The sequence below is a fragment of the Mesoplodon mirus genome, assembly GCF_964341445.2.
Source record: "Mesoplodon mirus genome assembly, chromosome: 18".
Classification (NCBI taxonomy): Eukaryota; Metazoa; Chordata; class Mammalia; order Artiodactyla; family Ziphiidae; genus Mesoplodon; species Mesoplodon mirus.
This window is the reverse complement of record NC_138994.1, coordinates 257,643-281,684: the sequence shown is the minus strand read 5'-3', so window position 1 is coordinate 281,684 and position 24,042 is coordinate 257,643. Positions and strand designations below refer to the sequence as shown.

Genomic DNA, 24,042 nt, shown 5'->3' with positions numbered 1-24,042 from the left:
GAAAAAAATATTTATCCCCAAAATAATCCCAAAGCAATACTCTACATAGTTTATAGATATACATATATGTAGTGAATGTCTAAAAATAAGCAATAGAAGGACATAAACCAAATTCATGCTGTCACTGTTGTTCTCCTTCCAGTACCACTTCTCTCCCAGAAGGTGACTTTCCCTTTATCTTTAATGTTCTGTATCTTTTACTTAAGATAAATATTTTAAGTAGAAATAAACTGCTAGTATTTTACCCTTCGTAGTATGTAGATGGTTATTTTTTACATTCATGTATTTAGTCTTCTATTATTTACTTTATTTTTATTTTTTTATAAAGAATGAAGAAAGGTCCATGGTGGCGGCAGGGAAAAAAATAAATAAAAAGAATGAAGAAGGTCTTACGCTTCTAGTAAGCATATGTTTGAGCTTCTCCTAAGCAATCGTTCTCCATCTTAGGGTTGAGGCAGTTATAATCACAAATACCCTGAGAGATTTTTTCCAAATATTACAGGCCAGCACAGCAGCACTTCTGACAACCAGTCTGACATACCTGTCGGGGTGGGGGTAGGAAGGTTTAAAGAACTGATTATTTGGAAACCTTCCCCCAGGTGGTTGGGGGTACTTCCTATTGTAATGAGAAGTCAGGAAGGGTGGCTGAACCCAGGATGGGCCTTGACTTTCAAACTCCCCTTGAGGCCTCAAACCAGTTCCTAACTACCTTTTGCCTACAGGTGGTTATGATCCAACTGCTCGGTGTGGACAAAGAAAGATGTCCAAGGTGTCTTATCAGCTACAAATAAAGGCACGTAGGGACCTCCCTGGTGGCCCAATGGCTAAGACTCCGCGCTCCCAAAGCAGTGGGCCCGGGGTCGATCGCTGGTCAGGGAACTAGATCCCACATGCTGCAACTAAGAGATCCCACGTGCCGCAAGTGAAGATCCCATGTGCTGCAACTAAGACCCGGTGCAGGCAAATAAATAAGCGAATATTTTTTAAAAAATAATAAAATAAAGTCATGTTACAACATACTACATACATTATGATTTCATTAATTTAAAATATACTCATATATGAAAAAGTATCTGAAAGACTGTGTATCACGCCATTAGTAGTAAGCTCTCTAACAGGCACAATTCTAGAAGTATTTCAGTAACGTTTCTGTTTTGTTTTGTTTCTTTTTTTTATAAGAGCATGTAATATTTTGTCTGTAAACAAGAAAAATAAGTAAATTAAAACAAATAAACCATTAGATGAAATAATAGCCAAACAAGTACCCCATGTGAAGGAATTTTACTCACTGCCTAAAATATCATGCATAATTGTATAAATGTAGTAGAACGCAACCATTTATTCAACATGAGTTCACTATTCTTGCATCCGTGTATTTTATATTCCTTATAGTCCTTGTGACCAATCACCACAGCAAACAGAGAACAATTCATTTTCTACTGTCTTACCCAAAAACACAAGAAGAGAAACTCACTGGCCTAAGACAGAGGCTATCAAGCAGGAATTGATTACCATGCTGATAAAGCTTGAAAAACTGCAGAACAATGAAGTCGGCTACATTGGCCAAGTAATGCTTTACTGACTTTGTTTTACAGTTTTGTGCTTCTCTAGGCATGTGATCAATAGTTTACATTTCTGACATTAAGTTGCAGATCTTAAAGCTTGACAATGTGGTTTATTTCAAACCTGACTCTGTTATGAAAATATTCTTCTATTACTAAAAATAATCAGAAAATGTCATCCTGAAAAAAACTAATATTATTGATAAACATTTAGAAAACGTCTACAAAGAAAAAAATAGTGAATAATCATTTCTTGACAGCTGTTTTTCTATTTTCTTAAACGTTTAATGGGAATTTTCAAAAATGCATTAAAATGGAGAGAAAAATGGTATAAACCCCTGCATACCACCACCGAATTTCAACAATTATCAGCACATGGCAAATCTTCTTGTATCTGTATTCATCCTCTTTTCCCCCAACAAACCGCAACATCATATCATTTCACTATAAATACATCAGTATGTACAGTATTAAAGATACACTTTATTTTTTTTTATTGGAGTATAATTGCTTTACAATGCTGTGTTAGTTTCTGCCACACAGTGAAGTAAATCATGCATATGCATACACACATCCCCTGCCTCTTGGGCCTCCCTCCCCCCCATTCCAACCAACCAGGCCATCATAGAGCACCGAGCTGAGCTCCCTGTGCTATACAGCAGGTTCCCACTAGCTATCTATTTTATACGTGGTAGTGTATTTATGTCAAACCTAATCTCCCAATTCATCCCACACTCCCCTTCCCCCGTGTCCACACATCCGTTCTCTACGTCTACCTTTCTATTCCTGCCCTGAAAATAGTTGCATCTGTACCATTTTTCTAGATTCCACATAAATGCGTTAATATACAATATTTGTTTGTCTCTTTCTGACTTACTTCACTCTGTATAACAGTCTCTAGGTCCATCCACATCTCTACAAATGACCCAATTTCATTTCTTTTTATGGCTGAGTAATATTCCTTTATATATACCACATCTTCTTAAACCATTCATCTATCGATGGATATTTAGGCTGTTTCCATTTCCTGGCTATTGTAAATAGCGCTGCAATGAACACTAGGGTACATGACTCTTTTTGAATTATGGTTTTCTCAGGGTATATGCCCAGTAGTGGGACTGCTGGGTCATATGGTAGTTCTACTTTCAGTTTTTTAAGGAACCTCCATACTGTTCTTCACAGTGGCTGTGTCAATTTACATTCCCACCAACAGTGCAAGAGGGTTCCCTTTTCTCCACAGCTGCTCCAGCATTTATTGTTTGTAGATTTTCTGAAGATGGCCAATCTGACCAGTGTGAGATGATACCTCATTGTAGTTTTGATTTGCATTTCTCTAATAGTTAGTGCTGTTGAGCATCTTTTCATGTGCCTCTTGGCCATCTGTATGTCTTCTTTGCTGAAATGTCTATTTAGGTCTTCCACCCATTTTTTGATTGGGTTGTTTGTTTTTTTGATACTGAGCTGCATGAGCTGTTTGTATATTTTGGAGATTAATCCTTTGTCTGTTGCTTCATTTGCAAATATTTTCTCCCATTCTGTGGGTTGTCTTTTTGTCTTGTTTATGGTTTCCTTTGCTGTACGAAAGCTTGTAAGTTTAATTAGGTCCCATTCACTTATTTCTGTTTTTATTTTCATTACTCTAGGAGATGGGTCAGAAAAGATCTTGCTGTGATTTATGTCAAAGAGTGTTTTTCCTATGTTTTCCTGTAAGAGTTTTATAGTGTCCAGTCTTACATTTAAGTCTTTAATCCATTTTGAGTTTATTTTTGTGCATGGTGTTAGGTAATGTTCTGATTTCATTCTTTTACATGAAGTTGTCCAGTTTTCCCAGCACCATTTATTGAAGAGGCTGTCTTGTCTCCATTGTATATTCTTGCCTCCTTTGTCATAGATTAAGTGACCATAGGTGTGTGGGTTTATCTCTGGGCTTTCTATCCTGTACTACTGATCTATATTTCTGTTTTTGTGCCAGTACCATACTGTCATGATTACTGTAGCTTTGCAGTATAGTCTGAAGTCGGGAAGCCTCATTCCTCCAGCTCTGTCTTTTGTGTTTACATACATACAAATATGAGTTTTTGTTCTAATTCTGTGAAAAATGCCATTGGTAATTTGATAGGGATTGCATTAAACCTGTAGATTGCTTTTGGTAGTATAGTCATTTTCACAATATTGATTCTTCTCATCCAGGAGCATGGGATATCTCGCCATCTGTTTCTGTCATCTTTGATTTCTTTCTTTCCATTCTTTTCAGAGTATAGGTCTTTCACCTCCTTAGGTAGGTTTATTCCTAGGTATTTTATTCTTTTTGTTGCAGTGGTAAATGGAAGTGTTTCCTTAATTTCTCTTTCTCATCTTTTGTTGTTAGTGCATAGGAATGCAAGAGATTTCTGTGCATTAATTTTGTGTTCTGCAACCTTACCAAATTCATTGATTAGTGTTAGTTCTAGTAATTTTCTGGTAGCATCTTTAGGATTTTCTGTGTATAGTATCATGTCATCTGCAAACAGTGACAGTTTTACTTCTTTTCTAATTTGTATTCCTTTTATTTCTTTTTCTTCTCTGATTGCCGTGGCTAGGACTTCCAATACTATGTTGAATAATAGTGGCAAGAGTGGACATCCTTGTCTTGTTCCTGATCTTAGAGGAAATGCTTTCAGTTTTTCACCATTGAGAATGATGTTTGCTGTGGGTTTGTCGCATATGGCCTTTATTATGTGAGGTAGGTTCCCTCTATGCCCACCTTCTGCAGAGTTTTTATCATAAACAGGTGTTGAATTTTGTAAAAAGCTTTTTCTGAATCTATTGAAATGATCATATGGTTTTTATTCTTTAATTTGTTAATATGGTGTATCACACTGATTGTTTTGTGTATATTGAAGAATCCTTGCATCCCTGGGATAAATCCCACTTGATCATGGTATATCATCTTTTTAATGTGTTCTTGGATTCTTTTTGCTAGTATTTTGTTGAAGATTTTTACATCTATGTTCATCAGTGATATTGGTCTGTAATTTTCTTTTTTTGTGATATCTTTGTCTGGTTTCGGTATCAGGGTGATGGTGGCCTCATAGAACGAGTTTGGGAGTGTTCCTCCTTCTGCAATTTTTTGGAAGAGTTTGAGAAGGATAGGTGTTAACTCTTCTCTAAATATTTGATAGAATTCGCCTGTGAAGGCATCTGGTCCTGGACTTTTGTTTGTTGGAAGATTTTTTATTTTTTTAACATTTTTATTGGAGTATAATTGCTTTACAATGGTGTGTTAGTTTCTGCTTTATAACAAAGTGAATCAGCTATACATATACATATGTTCCCATATCTCTTCCCTCTTGCATCTCCCTCCCTCCCACCCTCCCTATCCCACCCCTCTAGGTGGTCACAAGGCACGGAGCCTATCTCCCTGTGCTATGCGGCTGCTTCCCACTAGCTATCTGTTTTATGTTTGGTAGTGTATATATGTCCATGCCACTCTCTCACTTTGTCACAGCTTACCCTTCCCCCTCCCCATATCCTCAAGTCCATTCTCTAGTAGGTCTGTGTCTTTATTCCCAACTTACCCCTAGGTTCTTCATGACATTTTTTTTTTCTTGTTGGAAGATTTTTAATTACAGTTTCAAATTCATTACCTGTGACTGCTCTTTTTATATTTTCTAATTTTTCCTGGTTCAGTCTTGGGAGAGTTGTACCTTTCCAAGAATTTGTCCTGCTCCCAGTGCAGGGGGCCTGGGTTTGATCCCTGGTCAGGGAACTAGTTCCCGCATGCTGCAACTAAGAGACTGCATGCCACTACTAAACATCCCACGTGCCACAACTAAAGATCCCCTGTGCCACAACTAAAGATCCTGCATGCCGCAACGAAGATCCCACATGCCACAACTAAGACCTGGCACAGCCACATAAATAAGTTAATAAATTTAAACAAACAAACTAACTAAAAGAAAGTAAAAAGACAACCCACACAATGGGAGAAAATATTTGTAAATCGTATATCTAGTAAGAGACTTCTATATACACATAATGGAAAATTATTCAGCCTTAAAAAGGAATGAAATTATGATATATGCTACAAGATGGATGAGCTCTAAAAACATGCTAAGTGAAACAGGTCAAACATAAAAGGGCAAATATTATATGATTCCATTTATATGAAGTTCCTAGGATAGTCAAATTCATTCAGACAGAAATAGAATGGTCGTTTCCAGGGGGTAGGAGAAGGAGGAAACTGGAGTTATTGTTTCATGGGTATGGAGCTTCAATTTGGGATGATGAAAAAGTTCTGGAGATGGAGGGTGGTGAGGTTGCATAACAATGTGAATGTACTTAATACCACTTAATTATACACTTAAAAAACTGTTAAAACGGGGGACTTCCCTGTCGGTCCAGTGGTTAAGACTTCACCTTCCAATGCAGGGGGTGCGGGTTCAATCCCTGGTTGGTGACCTAAGATCCCACATGCCTCGGGCCAAAAAGCAAAACATAAAACAGAAGCAATATCGTAACAAACTCAATAAAGACTTTAAAAATGGTTCACATCAAAAACCTTTTAAAAAAACTGTTAAAACGGCAAATTTTTTTACGTTTATTTTACCACAATAAAAAAAATTTAAGGAGAAAAAACATGGTGGCAACTATATAAAGTGAAATTTTCACAGAAGAAAAAATCAAGTTAGCCTATTTAAAACAAATGCAGGGACTTCCCTGGTGGTCCAGTAGATAAGACTCTGAGCTTCCAATGCAGGGGGCGCAGGTTCGATCCCTGGTTAGGGAACTAAGATTCCATGGGCCGCACGGCACGGCCGGAAAAAAAAAGCCAAACTTGACAGCACAGTCCTTTACTTTCTGACTCCTGATTAGCTATTCAACCTCAGTTCTTGTCACTCACCTATGTAAATACACAAAAGAATGTGTGTATTTTTTAAAGAACATATGGATAACTAGTATTTACTACTTAAATATATCAAAAAATAAATATTACGTTTTGTAGTTCTCTGAATACATCACACACTTTCAAACCTCCCATACTTTGACTCAGTGACACATAACGCAGTTAAATGCCACCCTGTCTCTGTGAAGTGTCCCGCAGGTTGACTTAGGCTTTTAGCATCTTGTACATACAGTACTTGCTAAGCAGAGCAACAGATGAGTGGGTAATTTCTGTCAAATGTTTCCCAAATCAAATCACAGCAAACAAGTACAAGTAGACTATTTTCACAGTAGAACCAAAGACAAACACTGGTCTTTTTAAAAAGTTACATTTCTGGTTTTACAAAAGCCTATTTATTTGATTCCACAATTCTGTGCAACCTGTTTAATTTTTTAAAAGTTATTTGTTTTTGAATAGGCAGCAGTAACCAAAAAATGAGGCAAGGGCAACTAAGTAACTGAAAGAAAATTTAAATTGAGTATCTGATAATTAAAATTAGAAAGTTTATTTATACCATATTAGCCTAGAAGATGCTTTTAATCAATATAGATCTCAATGCCTAAGAAATAAATGTTTACTATTCTTCAGAATAAACTTGTCTTCAAAAATATCAATGTTGTCTTACTAACCATTTTATTTGTTACTATAGGGTACTATTGCTGTATCCTAATTAGAAATGTCTATCAAAAGTTCTAAGTAAAAATTAAAAATTAAGTTTTGGCATTTAACTGTCATTTCTGTGGCAAGTTTATTCAGACAGAAGAAATTATTTCTTAACCAGTAACTTAGAAATAAATATTTGTGGCTAAAATAAATTAAAAAACAATCAGAGCCTTATATCATGTGAGGACACAGTGAGAATACCGCCAGGAAGTGGGTCCTCATCAGATACGGAATCTGCCAGCATGATGATCTTGGACTTCCCAGCTTCCAGAACAGTTGGAAATAAATATTTGTTGTTAAAGCCACTTAAACTATGGTATTTTTGTTATAGCAGGCTGAGCAGACGAAGAGAGAACAGATGTGGTTGACACCACTTCTTCTCCCCTCTTTTTCTCTTGAAAGCAGACTTGATGTCCAGAGTTCTGAAAACTACTTTTTAACCATGAAGTATATTACAAGAGGTCTCAGAGTCTTGGCCTGGACTTTGATGCCAGCACTCCCTATCTCCACATTTCTTGCTGTGAGGGAAAAAAAAAAAAAAAAAATCAGACAGGGAATTTCCTGGCAGTCCAGTGGTTAGGACTCTGTGCTTCTACTGCAGGGGACATGGGTTCGATCCCTGGTTGGGGAAGTAAGATCCTACAAGCCGCGTAGCACAGCCAAAAGGAAAAAAAGACAACCAGAGAATCATGGTGCTCACATGACTTTTAAGATCACGTAGGCCAACCTTTGCTAACGCAGAAGTAATCTCTACAATACTCTGACAATAGTTCCAATGATCTTAATATTTCAATTTTTTAAATGCCTGAATATTTCTAGACTATCTACTATGTATAGGACAATGTAGGTAAAGTGTCTGTAATAACTATACTCAGGAGAAGTCACTTTTTCTGTATATGCCTAAGTCAAAGGATTTATTGAAGAACTTTTTGGAAGTTTTATTTAGCATAACTTGGCTCCAACAGTAAGGACAATAACTTGAATGCACAAAAGAGAATTTCAAACAGCTAGGCTTTGCAATTTGACCTTTAGCATACCTATCTACCCACCATCCAACCAACCAGCAAAAATCTAATACCTACTGCATCCCAGTAGTTTAGTGGGGGAATTAAAGCAATAGGTTAGTTAGGTAAAACACTGAAAGTACTATGAGAGGAGAAGGACAGTATGCTGTGGGAAGACATAAAATGGGTACAATCCAAACTTGGGTGCCATAAAAGGCATTCCTGAACTGAAACTTGAAAGATGAATAATGGTAGCCAGGCAATAGAAGAGAAAGAGAGTGCCAAGCTAAGAGGCAGCTTTTAAGATCGCCTGGAGAGAATGCCTTTTGCATAACAAACTCAAGGTGTTCAGTATGGCTCTAAAAGGAAAAGATTGGACTGGTAAAATAAGGAGCAGCCAGATTACAAGGCCCTGTATGTTAGAAGCTTTAGTCATTTCAAGAACTTTAGACAGAGACACTAAAGGCTTTTAAGTGTCCTATAACTGATCTGCCATTTTGGAGAGATCCAGGTACAGTGTGGTGGACAGTTTATAGGTTGGCAATACGGGAAGCAGACAGATCAGTTATAGGACAGTTTCAGTTGTACAGTCATTTATTCAGAAATTTTCAATGGGACTTCGCTGGTGGCGCAGTGGTTAGGAATCTACCTGCCAGTGCAGGGGACACGGGTCCAAGCCCTGGTCTGGGAGGATCCCACATGCCGTGGAGCAACTAAGCAACTAAAAAAGTGAGCAAGAGAGTCAAATGTTGCTGAGAAGTCAAGTGTGAGAACGTGTAAGACAGAAAATAGAAGAAATGCGTTTATGAGAGTTATTCACTTCTGTGAATTTTCTTATTTGGTTTTTTTTTTTTTTTTGGCTGCGCCATGCGGCTTGCAGGATTTTAGTTCCCCGACCATGGGTTGAAACTGCGCCTAGCAGTGAAAGCACATAGTTCTAACTACTGGATCACCTTGGAATTCCCATCACTTTTGTGAATTTTTAAGAATATGAGTAGGCTGGGACTTCCCTGGTGGCACAGTGGTTAAGAATCTGCCTGCCAATGCAGGGGACACGGGTTTGATCCCTGGTCCAGGAAGATCCCACATGCCGCAGAGCAACTAACCCTGTGCACCACAACTACTGAGCCTGGACTCTAGAGCCCGTGAGCCACAACTACTGAGCCCACGCACCGAAACTACTGAGCCCACGCATTGCAACTACTGAAGCCCGCGTGCTCTATGGCCTGTGTACTGCAACTACTGAGCCTGCATGCTGCAACTACTAAAGCCCGTGTGCCTAGAGCCCGTGCTCCATAACAAGAGAAGCCACCACAATGAGAAGCCCATGCACTGCTACGAAGAGTAGCCCCCGTTCGCCGCAACTAGAGAAAGCCCACATGCAGCAACAAAGACCCAAGACAGCCAAAAATAATTTTTAAAAAAATTACCTACAAAAAATGAAATAAAAAAAAAAGAATCCGCCCGCCAATGAAGGAGACATGGGTTCAATCCCTGGTCTGGGAAGATCCCACACGCCGCAGAGCAACTAAGCCCACACGCCATAACTACTGAGCTTGCGCTCTAGAGCCTGCAAGCCACAACTACTGAAGCCCGCGCGCCTAGAGCCTGTGCTCCACAGCAAGAGAAGCCATCGCAATGAGAAGCCCGTGCACCACAACAGAGTAGCTCCTGCTCGCCACAACTAGAGAAAGCCTGCATGCAGCAACGAAGACCCAATGCAGCCAAAAGTAAATAAATAACTAATAAAATAAAAATAAAAATGAAAAAAAAGAATGAGTAGGAGAAATTCTATTATACCTAAAGTTTCATATCTAAATAATTACTCTTCACATCAAAATAATGAGATGAATTATTTCCTGCACGGACAGCTTCCCTTTTATAAACTTGCTTGTTCCATCTAAAGTGCCTGCCTCTTTACTCTGTATCACCTCACCTTTTTTTTTTTTTTTTTTTTTGCGGTACCTTGGGCCTCTCACTGCTGTGGCCTCTCCCATTGCGGAGCACAGGCTCCGGACGCGCAGGCTCAGCGGCCATGGCTCACGGGCCCAGCCGCTCCGCGGCATGTGGGATCCTCCCGGACTGGGGCACAAACCCGTGTCCCCTGCATCGGCAGGCGGACTCTCAACCACTGCGCCACCAGGGAAGCCCATCACCTCACCTTTTTTATTTCCCGTGTAACACCTATTACAATCTGTAATTAACTGGTTTGTTTATTCTTTATTACAATATAAACTCTAAGAAGGCAAGGGCTACCTTACTTGTCTGATCTGTTTGTGGCCACATTCTCAGAGTCTAGAACAGTGCCTGGCTCAATATATATTTGTTCTTTCTGATTTTTCATGTCTCCTGTTTATCTACCTATGGGAACGGGGTAGGAAAGGACTAGAAGATCATGGAGTTTCTGCCCAGCCATTAAAAAAATACCTGCAGGAAAAGCAAGTGAAAATGCATTTTAAAGGACAAGAACAGAATCCAGAATCACAAAAACCCTAGACCCATCCCCTGTGGAGAATCCAATCAGCAGGACCTCAAATTACAAGGAAAACATTCTTCTCAGGCTCTATAAATCCTAGTGGAGCAGGTAAGCAGTCAGAAACAAGGTAAAAAAAGTTACTAGAGAAAACATTAAATGTAGGGTAGTTTCTCAATTTCTGCATCTCTAAATTTCAAAGGGGAAAAATAATCCATGGTATTTTTATATTATAATCTTAAATAAAAATTTTAACCAATTTTGTTTTATAAACCTCAGATTTAAATTTCTTACAAAAAAGTAGCTAAACTGCAATCATTCCTTCCTTCCAGATGAGTGACATTAGTTCACTATAAAAATCTTAACTGACCTCTATAACTGACATGTACTCTGTTCCTAAACATTAATTCAAATGGAATATCAGATATTAAAAAATGTTCTCCTATGTAAATAAAATTGTGGTTATATGGTACAATGCTTTCATTTTTAGGATAAGTACTTTAAGTACCGAAGGGTGATGTGTCATAACATCTGCAATTTACTTTGAAATGGCTCAGCAATTTAAAAATATGCGTATGTATATATATATTTTGTCGTATGTATGTGGTGTGTAGGTAGATAAATAAAAGAACTACTGAATCCAGGTAACAAACATATAGATAAAAAACAAACTTTTCATTTTTCTGTATTTTTGAAAATTTTCCTAATAAAAAGCTGGGGGTGGTTTACTGAAAATGTTTACTGACCTCAAAAATAAAAGGGGGGGAATACCCTGGTGGTGCAGTGGTTAAGAATCCACCTGCCAATGCAAGGGACATGGATTCGATCCCCGGTCCAGGAAGATCCCACATGCCACGTAGCAACTAAGCCCGTACGCCGTAACTACTGAGCCTGAGCTCTAGAGCCCACGAGCCACAACTACTGAGCCCATGCACCACAACTACTGTAGCATATGCACCAGAACTACTGAGCCCACACGCTGCAACTACTGAGGCCTGCCCACTCTAGGGCTGGTGCACCGCAACTACTGAGCCTGTGAGCCACAACTACTGAGCCCATGCGCCTAGAGCCCGTACTCCACAACAAGAGAAGCCACCGCAATGAGAAGCCCGTGCACCGCAACGAAGAGTAGGCCCTGCTCGCCACAACTAGAGAAAGCCTGCACGCAGCAACGAAGAACCAACGCAGCCACAAAATAAATAATAAATAATAATAATAAAATAAAGTATGGGGCTTCCCTGGTGGCGCAATGGTTGAGAGTCCGCCTGCTGATGCAGGGGACATGGGTTCGTGCCCCGGTCCGGGAAGATCCCACATGCCACGGAGTGGATGGGCCCGTGAGCCATGGCCGCTGAGCCTGCGAGTCCGGAGCCTGTGCTCCACAATGGGAGAGGCCACAACAGTGAGAGGCCTGTGTACCGCAAAAAAAAAAAATAAAATAAAATAAAATAAAGTATGTAGCAGAGTACATGACACAGAGCAGGTACTCAAAAATGTTAATTCACCACCTTCCTCTTAAAAAATAAAAATGGTATTTTTAAAGTTCCCAATAATAATTCTAAATCCTCAACTTAGAAACTTCTCTATTGTATTAACATGTAAATTCCCATGGCTCAGTTCAAACGTTTTCAGCAGAACTATGCCAAACTACTCGACATGAAAATTCTTTTTTTCCCCTTGAAATGTACTGTTTATTATTTTTTCTTTTAATTTTTATTGGAGTACAGTTGATTGAAAATGTTGTGCTAGTTTCTGCTGTACAGCAAAGTGAATCAGTTGTACATGTACATATATCCACTCTTTTTTAGATTCTTTTCTCATATAGGTCATTAGAGAGAATTTCCTGTGCTATACAGTAAGCCCTTATTAGTTATCTATTTTATATATAGTAGTGTGTATACGCCAATCCCAAACTCCCAATTTATCACTCTCCCCATTTCCCCCCCAGGTAACCATAAGTTTGTTTTCTACATCTGTGACTCTATTTCTGTTTTGTACATAAGTTCATTTATACCATCTTTTAGATTCCACATTTAAGCAATATCATATATTTGTCTTTGTCTGACTTACTTCACTTAATATGATAATCTCTAGATCCATCCATGTTGCTGCAAATGGCATTATTTCGTTCTTTTTTTAGGCTAATATTCCACTGAATATATGTACCATATATTCTCTGCCCAGCCCTTTGTTGATGTACATTTAGGTTGCTTCCATGTCTTGGCTATTGTAAACATTGCTGCAATGAATGTGGGGGTGCATGTATCCTTTCAGATTATGGTCTTCTCCAGATATATGCCCAGGAGTGGGATTGCTAGATCATATGGCAGTTTTATTTTAGTTTTTTAAGGAACCTCCACATCGTTCTCCATTGTGGTTGTACCAATTTATATTCCCACCAACAGTGTAGGAGGGTACCCTGCTCTCCACACCCTCTCCAGCATTTATTGTTTGTCGATTTTTGATGAAGGCCATTCTGACTGCTGTGAGGTGTTACCTCATTGTAGTTTTGATTTGCACTTCTCTGATAATTAGTAATGTTGACTATTTTTTCATGTGTTTTTTGGCCATCTGTACGTCTTCTTTGGAGAACTATTTAGATCTGTATTTCTTGACTGTGTCGTAGTAACCCTTGTCGGTCACTTTGTTTGCAAGTATTTTCTCCCATTCTGTGGGTTGCCTTTTCGTTTTGTTTATGGTTTCTTTTGCTGCGCAGAAGCTTTTAAGTTTAATTAGGTCCCATTTGTTTATTTTTGTTTTTATTTTCATTACTCAAGGAGGTGGATCAAAAAAGATATTGCTGTGATTTATGTCAAAGAGTGTTCTGCCTATGTTTTCCTCTAAGAGTTTTATACTGTCCAGCCTTACATTTAGATCTTTGATCCATTTCAAGTTTATTTTTGTGTGTGGTGTTAGAGAGTGTTCTAATTTCATATTTTTACATGTAGCCGTCTAGTTTTCCCAGCATCATTTATTGAAGAGACTGCCTTTTCTCTATTGTATATTCTTGCCTCCTTTGTCATAGGTTAATTGACCATAGGTGCATGTGTTTATTTCTAGGCTTTCTATCCTGTTCCATTGATTTATTTTTCTGTTTTTGTGCCAGTACCATACTGTTTTGATTACTGTAGCTTTGTAGTACAGTCTGAAGTCAGGGACCCTGATTCCTCCAGCTCCACTTTTCTTTCTCAGAATTGCTTTGGCTATTCAGGGTCTTTTTTGTTTCCATATAAATTTTAGAATTTTTTGTTCTAGTTCTGTGAAATATGCCATTGGTAATTTGATAGGGATTGCACTGAATCTGCAGATTGCCTTGGGAAATAAAGTCCTTTTGACAATACTGATTCTTCCAACCCAAGAACACAGTATATCCTTCCATCTCTTTGTGTCATCTCTGATTTCTTTCATCAGTGCCTTATAGTTTTCAGAGTAGAGGTCTTTTGTCTCCTTAGGTAGGGTTATTCCTAGGAATTATATTCTTTTTTTTTTTTACTTGATATAGGCAGTTTTATTTTAGATTACATGGGCTTCTATTAGAAATGTAAACCAACTGAGTTATCACCATACTACCCCTGGGATTTACTGTCCTGATGTCTAGTCTGATGTTACTAAACCCTACCCTGCAAGGCAGTGGAGGGGGCAGTGGGATGTCTCCACAGGTCTGGTAGGCAAGAGCCTCCCTGCCCAAAACCTGGCCCTTGGGTCTGTGGTTTTGAAGGGACGATCCTATCAGCACACTTAACAAGAGGGATGAATCAAAATACTGCTACTTTAGAAATTCAGACGTGTGATTAAGAGAATGGACATTTAGGCTTTAATGACTAAAGCAGCTACTTGAGAAACCATAGCTTCCCGATGCCTGGACCCATTTTTATCCATACTTTATTTTTCCCTATTCCCATCACATCTGTAGTTACCAAAACCTGTCATTCTTTTTGATGTGATGGTAAATAGGATTGTTTCCCAATCTTAGAGGGAATGATTTCAGCTTTTCACAGTGCAGAATGATGTTAGCTGTGGGTTTGTCATATACAGCCTTTATTATGTTGAAGTAAGTTCCCTCTATTCCCACTTTCTGGAGAGCTTTTATCATGGGTGTTGGGTTTTATCAAAAGCTTTTTCTGCATCAGTTAAGATGATCATATGCTTTTTATTCTTCACTTTGTTAATCTGGTATATCACACTGATTGATTTGTGGATACTGAAGAATCCTTGCATCCTTGGCATCAATCTCACTTGATCATGGTGGATGATCCTTTTAATGTATTGTTGAATTTTGCTTTGCTAGTATTTTGTTGAGGACTTCTGCATCTATGTTCATCAGTGATATTGGCCTGTAATTTTTTTGTGTGTGTGATATCTTCTATGGTTTTGGTATCAGGCTGATGGTGGCCTCATAGAATGAGCTTGGGAGTATTCCTTCCTCTGCAATTTTCTGGAAGAGTTTCAGAAGGGTAGGTGTTAACTCTTCCCTAAATGATTGCTAGAATTCCCCTGTGAAGCCATCTGGTCCTGGACTTTTGTTTGTTGGAAGTCTTTTAACCACTGTTTCAATTTCAGTACTTACGCATGGTCTTTGACATTTTCTATTTCTTCCAAGTTCAGTCTTGGAAGGTTGTGCTTTTCTAAGAATTTGTCCATTTCTTCTCGGTTTTCCATTTTATTGGCATGATAGTTGCTTGTTGTAGTCTCTTATGATGCCTTGTATTTCCTTTGTGTCAGTTTTAACTGCTCCTTTTTCATTTCTAATTTTATTGATTTGAGCCCTGTCCCCTTTTTTTCGTGATGAGTCTGGCTAAATGTTTACCAATTTTGTTTATCTTCTCAAAGAACCAGCTTTTAGTTTCATTGACCTTTGCTATTGTTTTCTTTGTCTCTATTTCATTTATTTCTGTTCTAATCTTTACGATTTATTTTCTTCTACTAACTTTGGGTTTTGTTTGTTCCTCTTTCTCTAGTTGCTTTAGGTGTAAGGTTAGGTTGTTTATTTGAGATTTTTCTTGTTTCCTCAGGTAAGATTGTACTGCTATCAACTTCCCTCTTAGAACTCCTTTTGCTGTGTCCCAGAGGTTTTGGACCATCATGTTTTCATTTTCATTTGTCTGTAGGTATTTTTTTCTTATCTTCTCTTTGATTTCTTCAGTGATCCACTGGTTGCTTAGTAACATATTGCTTAGCCTCCGTGTGTTTGTGTTTTTAACAGTTTTTTTCCTGTAATTGATTTTCTTTTCTTCTTTTCTTTTGGCCATGTCATGCGGCATGTGGGATCTTAGTTTCCCCGACCAGGGATGGAACCCGTGCCCCCTGCATTGGAAATGCAGACTCTTAACCACTGGACCACCAGGGAAGTCCCTCCTGTAATTGACTTCTAATCTCATAGCGTGTGGTCAGAAAAGATGCTTGATATAATTTCAATTTTCTTAAATTTACCGAGGCTTGATTTGTGGCCCCAGATGTGATCTATCCTGGAGAACATTGTGTATGCACTTGAGGAGAAAGTGTATTTGGCTGCTAAGTCCATCTGGTCTAATGTGTCATTTAAGGCCTGTGTTTCCTTCTTGATTTTCTGTCTAGATGATCTGTCCATTGATGAGAATGGGGTATTAAAGTCCCCCCTATTATTGTGTTTCTGTCAATGTCTCCTTTTATTGCTGTTAGCATTTGCCTTATATACTGAGGTGCTCCTATGTTGGGTGCATATATATTTACAATTGTTATATCTTATTCTTGGATTGATCCTTTGATTATTACAAAGTGTCCTTCTATGTTTCTTGTGACATTCTTTTTTTTTCTTTCTTTTTTTTTTTTTTTGCGGTACGCGGGCCTCTCACTGTTGTGGCCTCTCCCGTTGCGGAGCACAGGCTCCGGACGCGCAGGCTCAGCGGCCATGGCTCACGGGCCTAGCCGCTCCATGACATGTGGGATCTTCCCAGACCAGGGCACGAACACGTATCCCCTGCATCGGCAGGCGGACTCTCAACCACTGCGCCACCAGGGAAGCCCCAACATTCTTTATTGTGAAGTCTGTTTTGTCTGATATGAATATTCCTACTCCAGCTTTCTTTTAATTTCCATTTGCATGGAATATCTTTTTCCATCCCCTCATTTTCAGGCTGTATGTAGACACCAGAATCCTTAAGTGAATTCCACAGACTTGTATTGAAGCTAATAACAAAATATCACTGGCCAAAACTTCAAAATGTATAGAATTTACACACATATTTTTTTATATATATATAAATTTATTTAGTTATGGTTGCATTGGGTCTTCATTGCTGTGTGCGGGCTTTCTCTAGTTGCGGCGAGCAGGGGCTACTCTTCATTGCAGTGCACAGGCTTCTCATTGTGGTGGCTTCCCTTGTTGCAGCATGCCAGCTCTAGGCGTGCAGGTTTCAGTCGTTGTGGCACGTGGGCTCAGTAGCTGTGGCTCGTGGGCTCTAGAGCACATGCTCAGCAGTTGTGGCACACAGGCTTAGTTGTTCCACAGCATGTGGGATCTCCCCGGACCAGGGATCGAACCCGTGTCCCCTGCACTGACAGTCGGATTCTTAACCACTGCACCACCAGGGAAGCCCTACACACATATATTTCTAAATGTCAGCTTTTTTTTTTTTTTTTTGCAGTACGCGGGCCTCTCACTGTTGTGGCCTCTCCCGTTGCGGAGCACAGGCTCCGGACGCGCAGGCTCAGTGGCCATGGCTCACGGGCCCAGCCGCTCCGTGGCATGTGGGATCTTCCCAGACCGGGGCACGAACCTGTGTCCCCTGCATCGGCAGGCGGACTCTCAACCACTGCGCCACCAGGGAAGCCCTAAATGTCAGCTTTTTGAATAAACACATTGCATACATTTTTAAACTGGGTCTATGCTGATATTTCTTATCTCAACCTAGTAATTTACTTAGGTAACATCTATATTCATTATGAGTGCTGAGCAGGGCAAAAAAAAAAAAAAGGTGTTTTTAAAATAACTCAACCATTGGTCAAGGGAACAAAAGAACAGGTATTTGGCTACAGTCTAATACTAGCTCTCCTGGGAACCAAAAGTTTCCATGTAATTTAAGTATGCAGTGTGTAGTTAAAGGTAAGCTAAGGAGTCCAAGAAACTTACGTACCAAACATAGGCACCAAATTGGGTCAGTGACCTATGGCTTATACCACAGTAATCTAGTAAGTAGTTCTTACTCTACTAATCCATCTTGGTACCTTACCCATTCTGATAGTCTCTTTTGTGATTTTAAATAAGTAAAATATGAATGTCACCATCCCAAGAACACATAATGTATCTCAGTTAGATACTTAAATTCAGAAATCTCTAAAGGTAAAGGGTAAGATCTGTCTTAATAGCTAAACAATGGTTAACTAACTGATTACCATTTCACAAGGTAACACCCCCCCCACCAATGTACACACATTCCCCTAGAGAACAAATACACTGTTCATTTCAGAAAGTGCCTGGAAGTAGGGATTGACTAGACGCAAGGACATATCTACTCTGACTAGGGGCAGTGTGAAGCTTATTTCAAATAGTTCTGCAAGAAAAAACAATGGTATTTTTTAAAATATGAAAATATGTGTTTTAAAATGTACTCATTTTATATACAAAATAATTTGGGCATACAGAGATCAATGAAGCACTAAAGTGTATTTTGAGCATTCTAAAACTTAGAAATTAAGAGGTAACATAACATTCTGAAAAGCTGCTGACCCTTGCTCTAACTGAACCAAGAGAGAAATGAAGTCAGCACCTCAGTCAATCTTTGGACCAAAAATCTTTAATTCCCTGAAGATACCACAAGATACTGGTTCAAGGAAAATAATATGGTGGCAAATATATAAAGTGAAATTTTCACAAAAGAAAAAATCAAGTTAGCCTATTTAAAACAAATGCCGGGACTTCCCTGGGGTCCAGTGGGTAAGACTCCACGCTCCCAATGAAGGGGGCCACGGTTCAATCCCTGGTCAGGAAACTAGACCCCACATGCATGCTGCAACTATGAGCCTGCATGCCGCAACTAAAAAAAGATCCTGCATGCTGCAACTAAAGATCCCACAAGCCGCAATGAATATCCCATGTGCCGCGACAAAGACCCGGCACGGCCTAAATAAATGTTAAAAAACAAAACAAAACACTGAACAGGTGCCACAGAGAGACTTCACTTTTTAAAAGTGTTTGAAAACTTCATGTCAAATGTTAACAACTAATGGACCTACTAACAGATCATCTGTGCATATAAACAAACTTCTTTTCCCCTACTGCTCCACTTAGTTTCCTGAACAGGGATGGAACCCATGACCCCTGAAGTGGCAGCTCAGACTTGTAACCACTGGACCACCAGGGAATCCCCATAATCTACTTAATAGCGAATTAAATTTCCTTTGACACTAGAGTAATAGAATTAAGGCTAAAAATCTGAATAAACATCATAATTACCAATTTAAATAACAACTGTGCTAAAGACACAAAATAAACTTAATGTTGAAGCAAATAGGGAATTTCCACTTTTAGCATCCTAAGTCCTCAATAGCCACCATCAACAAATATAAGCTGAAGTATTCAAAATTACTCTTCACTCCTGTCTTGATAAAAAAAAAATCATAAAACTAAATTGAGAAGACTTCAAATACTCCTTTTTAAGTGTTTATTAAAGAAGTGAACTTTCATGGTAAATTGTTTTGCAAACAAATCAAAATTAATTTCCTTAACTTTTGATTAAAATATTTTTATGAATCAGTGAGAACTATAACATCAATTTTAAAAAATCAATATCAATGCCTGCTTTCCTGCCCACAAATCTTATCACTCACTCCCATGTTCATAGACTTCCAAAGAAAACAACCTGATTAAAGTCTTAATATAAAACATCCATTTTGTTACATCTTTAAGTAGTGATTCATTGGGGAAAGTTAATTAGAATATTCTCAGTAATATCTCTCATCTCTGCACTTAATCACCCCAGTCTTCTTCAGACAAAAAGCCACAGAAAAGCAGTCATAAAATCAGATAATCACAACATCTTCTTCCCAGAGAAGATATTCTCTCGTCATATATGCTTCTACCACGCACGGAGGATGGAGAGGGCACACCTTCATGTTTATGTGCCATCTCCCTCTACCCAACCATGCTAAATAAACTCTCGCTTTGAAACTAAATTCCCTATGCATAACTGAATCACTTTGCTGTACATCTGAAACTAACATGACATTGTAAATTCTTTTTTTATTTACTCAAATCATGTCTATTTTAAAAGAATCAGAATTTACACAAACAAAAACATAAAAAACACTAATATATTCTTCCCCAAGAATAACATCTTTCCCCAGATTTTTTTTTTTTTTTTTTTTTGTCTGCACCACTCAGCTTGTGGGATTAGTTCCCCAACCAGGTGTTGAACCCGGCCTCCAGCAGTGAAAGCACTGAGTCCTAACCACTGGACTGCCAAGGAATTCCCTCTCCAGATTTTTTTTTAATTACTGATTTACAGGTAAATTGTTCATAGATTCCCAAGGCTTACTCTGGATAGAGTAGAGAGGAAAAGTCTAACAGAAGTGAAATCTAGGCTGAGCCAAAAGTGAGGAGCTAGCCAGGGTGAAGTTCTGAGGGAAAAGCACTCTAGGCCAAGGAAACAGCATGGGCAAAGGCATCAGACAGGACTTGGTTAAAGAATGGAAAAAATATACATGGCTGGAGCAGGGAGCCCAAAGGGGAGAATGGTGAGAGCTATAAAATGACAGATTTCTTGATTAGCATTTGAAGCTGGTTACAAATCTATCTAAAATCAGCCCTCCTTCAGATTGTTTTTATAGACTCAAAACCATCAGGCTAACTCCACACAACAAATTCAAATAAGCAATTAAAAAGACAGAAGGTATTCAAATTAAGTAGTACCATTATAATAAAGATTAACTTCCTGATTCCTTGTTGAAAATTCCTCCAAGCAAGAGATTAAAGCACTTCACACCTCCTAAAACATCCTCATTATTTACATATCCTCCTAAATTTTCACAAAGGTGCTCAGAATTTACTTAACTTTCTCTGGTGATGGTCAATTTCCATACTTTCAAATATTCTTGCTGTAAATACCCTGAGGCATTTTTGCTGTAATACCAGACTGTTTATGGAAATAGTCTTCATATTAAAGGCCACAAACACTCAAAGAAAATTAAACACAGAATCATTTTTGCCTATTGGCCTAAGAGAGACTGAATTTCTGAGTACTTGGGTAAAACTTGATTTATGATCTTACATGAAAACTGATAACAAGATGGTTTTACATTTGTGGTCTGGAAGTTGGCTCATTCAGCATTACATCAGTGTTCTGTATTCTCAGATCATGGCCCTTTGCCCAAAGGTTTCATTATAGAAAATGTATAGACATATTTGAAAAAGCATAAATTACAAAGAAAGTCATTGGATAATCTATTTTTTTGAAGTCATTTACTTAAGAAATTAATATACAATCCAGAGTCTAGCAGCTTAGTTTTATTTTGATTCTGCAACCTGTGGCAGATGGTTTCCTGGGCACGTGCGACTCTGGCATTTTGCCTGTGTTTACATGGACTGACAGGAGTTTAAGGCTGAAAGGAGTAATTTCTTTTATCTGCAGTAACAGGTCATGCTGGGCCTGTTCCTCACCTGTGTGTATACTCGGTCAATTCCACAGTCTTTCCATTTACATCCACACAATGGCAAGGACCTGTCTGAGCATGAAGACATGGCAAGTCATCTCAGGAGTAGTAGTACATAACCTCCGTTCCATAAACAGTTCCGTAAACAGCTAACAAACCAGTGGAAATTTTGATTCCATCCTTAGATTCTCTTTTCCAACCCTTCCTTCCCTATATACTTGGAAATACTCTTGAAATAAAGTCAATTTTGTTTGGCAAATTCAATAGCATTCCTTTGAGACAAATGGATCACAAAATCAGAACTAAAAATCATCATACAGTCAAGCTTAAGAAAAAAAAAAAAACAGGGACTTCCCTGGTGGCACAGTGGTTAAGAATCCACCTGCCAACGCAGGGGACACGGGTCCGATCCCTGGTCCAGGAAGATCCCACATGCCACGGAACAAATAAGCTCGTGTGCCACTACTACTGAGCCTGTGCTCTAGAGCCCGCAAGCCACAACTACTGAGCCCGTGCACCACAACTACTGAAGCCCGCACACCTAGAGCTCTGCTCTGCAGCAAGAAGCCGCCGCAATGAGAAGCCCGCGCACCACAACGAAGACTAGCCCCCACTCGCTGCAACTAGAGAAAGCCCGCACACGCAGCAACAAAGACCCAACGCAGCCAAAAATAAATAAATAAATTTATTTTTAAAAAGAAAGGAAAGAAAAAGAACTATGTGACCTGGTACAAAGGTGTAAGTGACAAAAACTTTAAATGGTGGTACTACTTAGTCTTAGGAAATGAGCTGCACGTCCTTAAAACTTTTCAAGTATTGGGGCTTCCCTGGTGGCGTGGTGGTTAAGAATCCGCCTGCCAATGTAGGGGACACGGGTTCGAGCCCTGGTCGGGGAAGATCTCACATGCCGCAGAGCAACTAAGCCTGTGTGCCACAACTTGTGAGCCTGCGCACTACAACTAGTGAGCCTGCACTCTATAGAGTCCGCGAGACACAACTACTGAAGCCTGCACACCTAGAGCCTGTGCCCCGCAACAAAAGAAGCCACCGCAATGAGAAGCCCGCGCACCACAACGAAGAGTAGCCCCCACTCACCACAACTAGGGAAAGCCCTCGTGAAGCAACAAACACCCAACACAGCCAAAAATAAATAAATTTATTTTAAAAAAGAAAAAAAACTTTTCAAGTACTTTTGAAATACAACATGTCGTTCCTTCAATAATTAGTTATTTAGCTTCCTTCAATCACCATATATTTAACCAGGTTTGCTAGATGCTCAAGAAACAAAGATGAATAGGACACTTCACCTGTATTAGATAAGTTCCACAGAAATAATGCCTACACATCCTGAAAGCTAAAATCCTCCACTGTCTCAAGAAGTCAAAGACCTATCACTTGCACTCCAGAGCTGCAAAAGGTTCACAGACTCAAGGTTAGGGCACCGAGGTCACACTGCTGAGGCACTAAAGTTAAAAGCTGGCCAAGAGCACCTGTAAACCGTAGTCTTTGAAAAGGCTTGCCAACTGTCACCCACACCTCCTCAACCTGCCCCTCACCCCGTTCCCGTCCTCTTTATAAATAAACAAAGGGTTTTTAAAGGGAACTGTCCAAGGTTACCACCTGACAAGGAAGAAAGCTTTGATGTGGGATACCAATAAAATAAAATTGTATACTCTCCATATTTACAGAGTATTGTTATACAACATCTAACTGTTGACAAAGTGTCAACCAAGGCACTTAAAACATAAAATAAAACCTCTTTCTCAATAGGGTTAAAACGTCAACAAGAAACTGGCCGAAAGAGGGAGATCTCTAACTTCCCAAAGCAGCAACCCCCAGGAAAGGTGCTGGAACCAGCGGAAGTTACATATCCAGGGCAGTAGTGTTTAAATGCGCCCCCCCCCCCCACCGTGGTAAAAGTTTGAACCGCCATCTGACTATCCCACGGTGGTCGGAAACTTCCCTAAACTACAAGAGGCAAGCAGACACCCTAAAATCTCCGCTCTCAGCCAATCTCAGGTGTCCTCAGGCCAGGCTGTGGCTTCCTCCCCGGGCCTTGCTTCCCCCATCTCACTCTCTTCTCCTGGACACTCACTAGCCTGCCTGGGCGTCCAACGCCGGCTGGGGGTGCCGGGACCTCGCGGCCGCCGGGCTCGGTCCGGCTGGCCTCGGCCTCAGGCCTGCCTCCAGGAGGCCGGCGCGTCTCCCATCCTGAGACGGACCGCGACCCCCGGCCCCCGGCCCGCCCTCGGGCCGGGCCCTCGCACTCCCAGCCGGGCCGGCCCTCACCTCCTCGGCGTGCTTGCGCAGCGCCTTCTCTCGCTCGTACTGGGTGATGAGCTGCTCGTTGTCGTCCCGCAGCAGCTCCAGCTCCACCTGGTGCTCCTGGTCCTGCGCGAACACCGAGTCCAGGTTCTCCAGCACGGCCACCACCAGTGGCATCAGCTCCTTGACCACCTCCTCGTCGTAGCGCCCGATGAGCCGCTCGAACTCGCGGTAGATGGAGCCGGCCAGGCCGGACACCCGCTCCGACATCACGGCCCCGGAGCCGCCGGGCTCCTCCTGGTACACCACACCGTCCTCCAGCTCCATGGTGGCGGGCGGCCGGCCCGGGGCGTCGCCGGCTGAGGGGACGACAAGGGCCCGCACGGGACGGGCCGCTGGGGCTGGGGCTGCGGCTGGGCCCGGCTGGGTGGGGGCCCGGGACGGAGGAGGGGAGGGGTGAAGCGAGCGCACTCAGCCCTACCGCCGCTGCACCAACTGCCGGGGCGGCTAAGCCGCGCGCGCCAC

At 40.3% G+C, this 24,042-nt stretch overlaps 1 protein-coding gene across 2 annotated transcripts in view; it reads right to left on the bottom strand.

The window, feature by feature from the left end:
* Positions 1 to 24,042, bottom strand: part of SPAG9 (sperm associated antigen 9) — a 134,686-nt gene extending 110,644 nt beyond the window's left edge. The window contains exon 1 of one of the 2 annotated variants that reach the window (XM_082604422.1): positions 23,542 to 24,042. In XM_082604422.1, coding sequence (XP_082460548.1) covers positions 23,542 to 23,844 — 303 coding nt within the window. In that variant the 5' untranslated portion in view covers positions 23,845 to 24,042. The remainder of the gene's footprint in view (positions 1 to 23,541) is intronic. The other variant, XM_082604421.1, reaches the window with a different exon arrangement.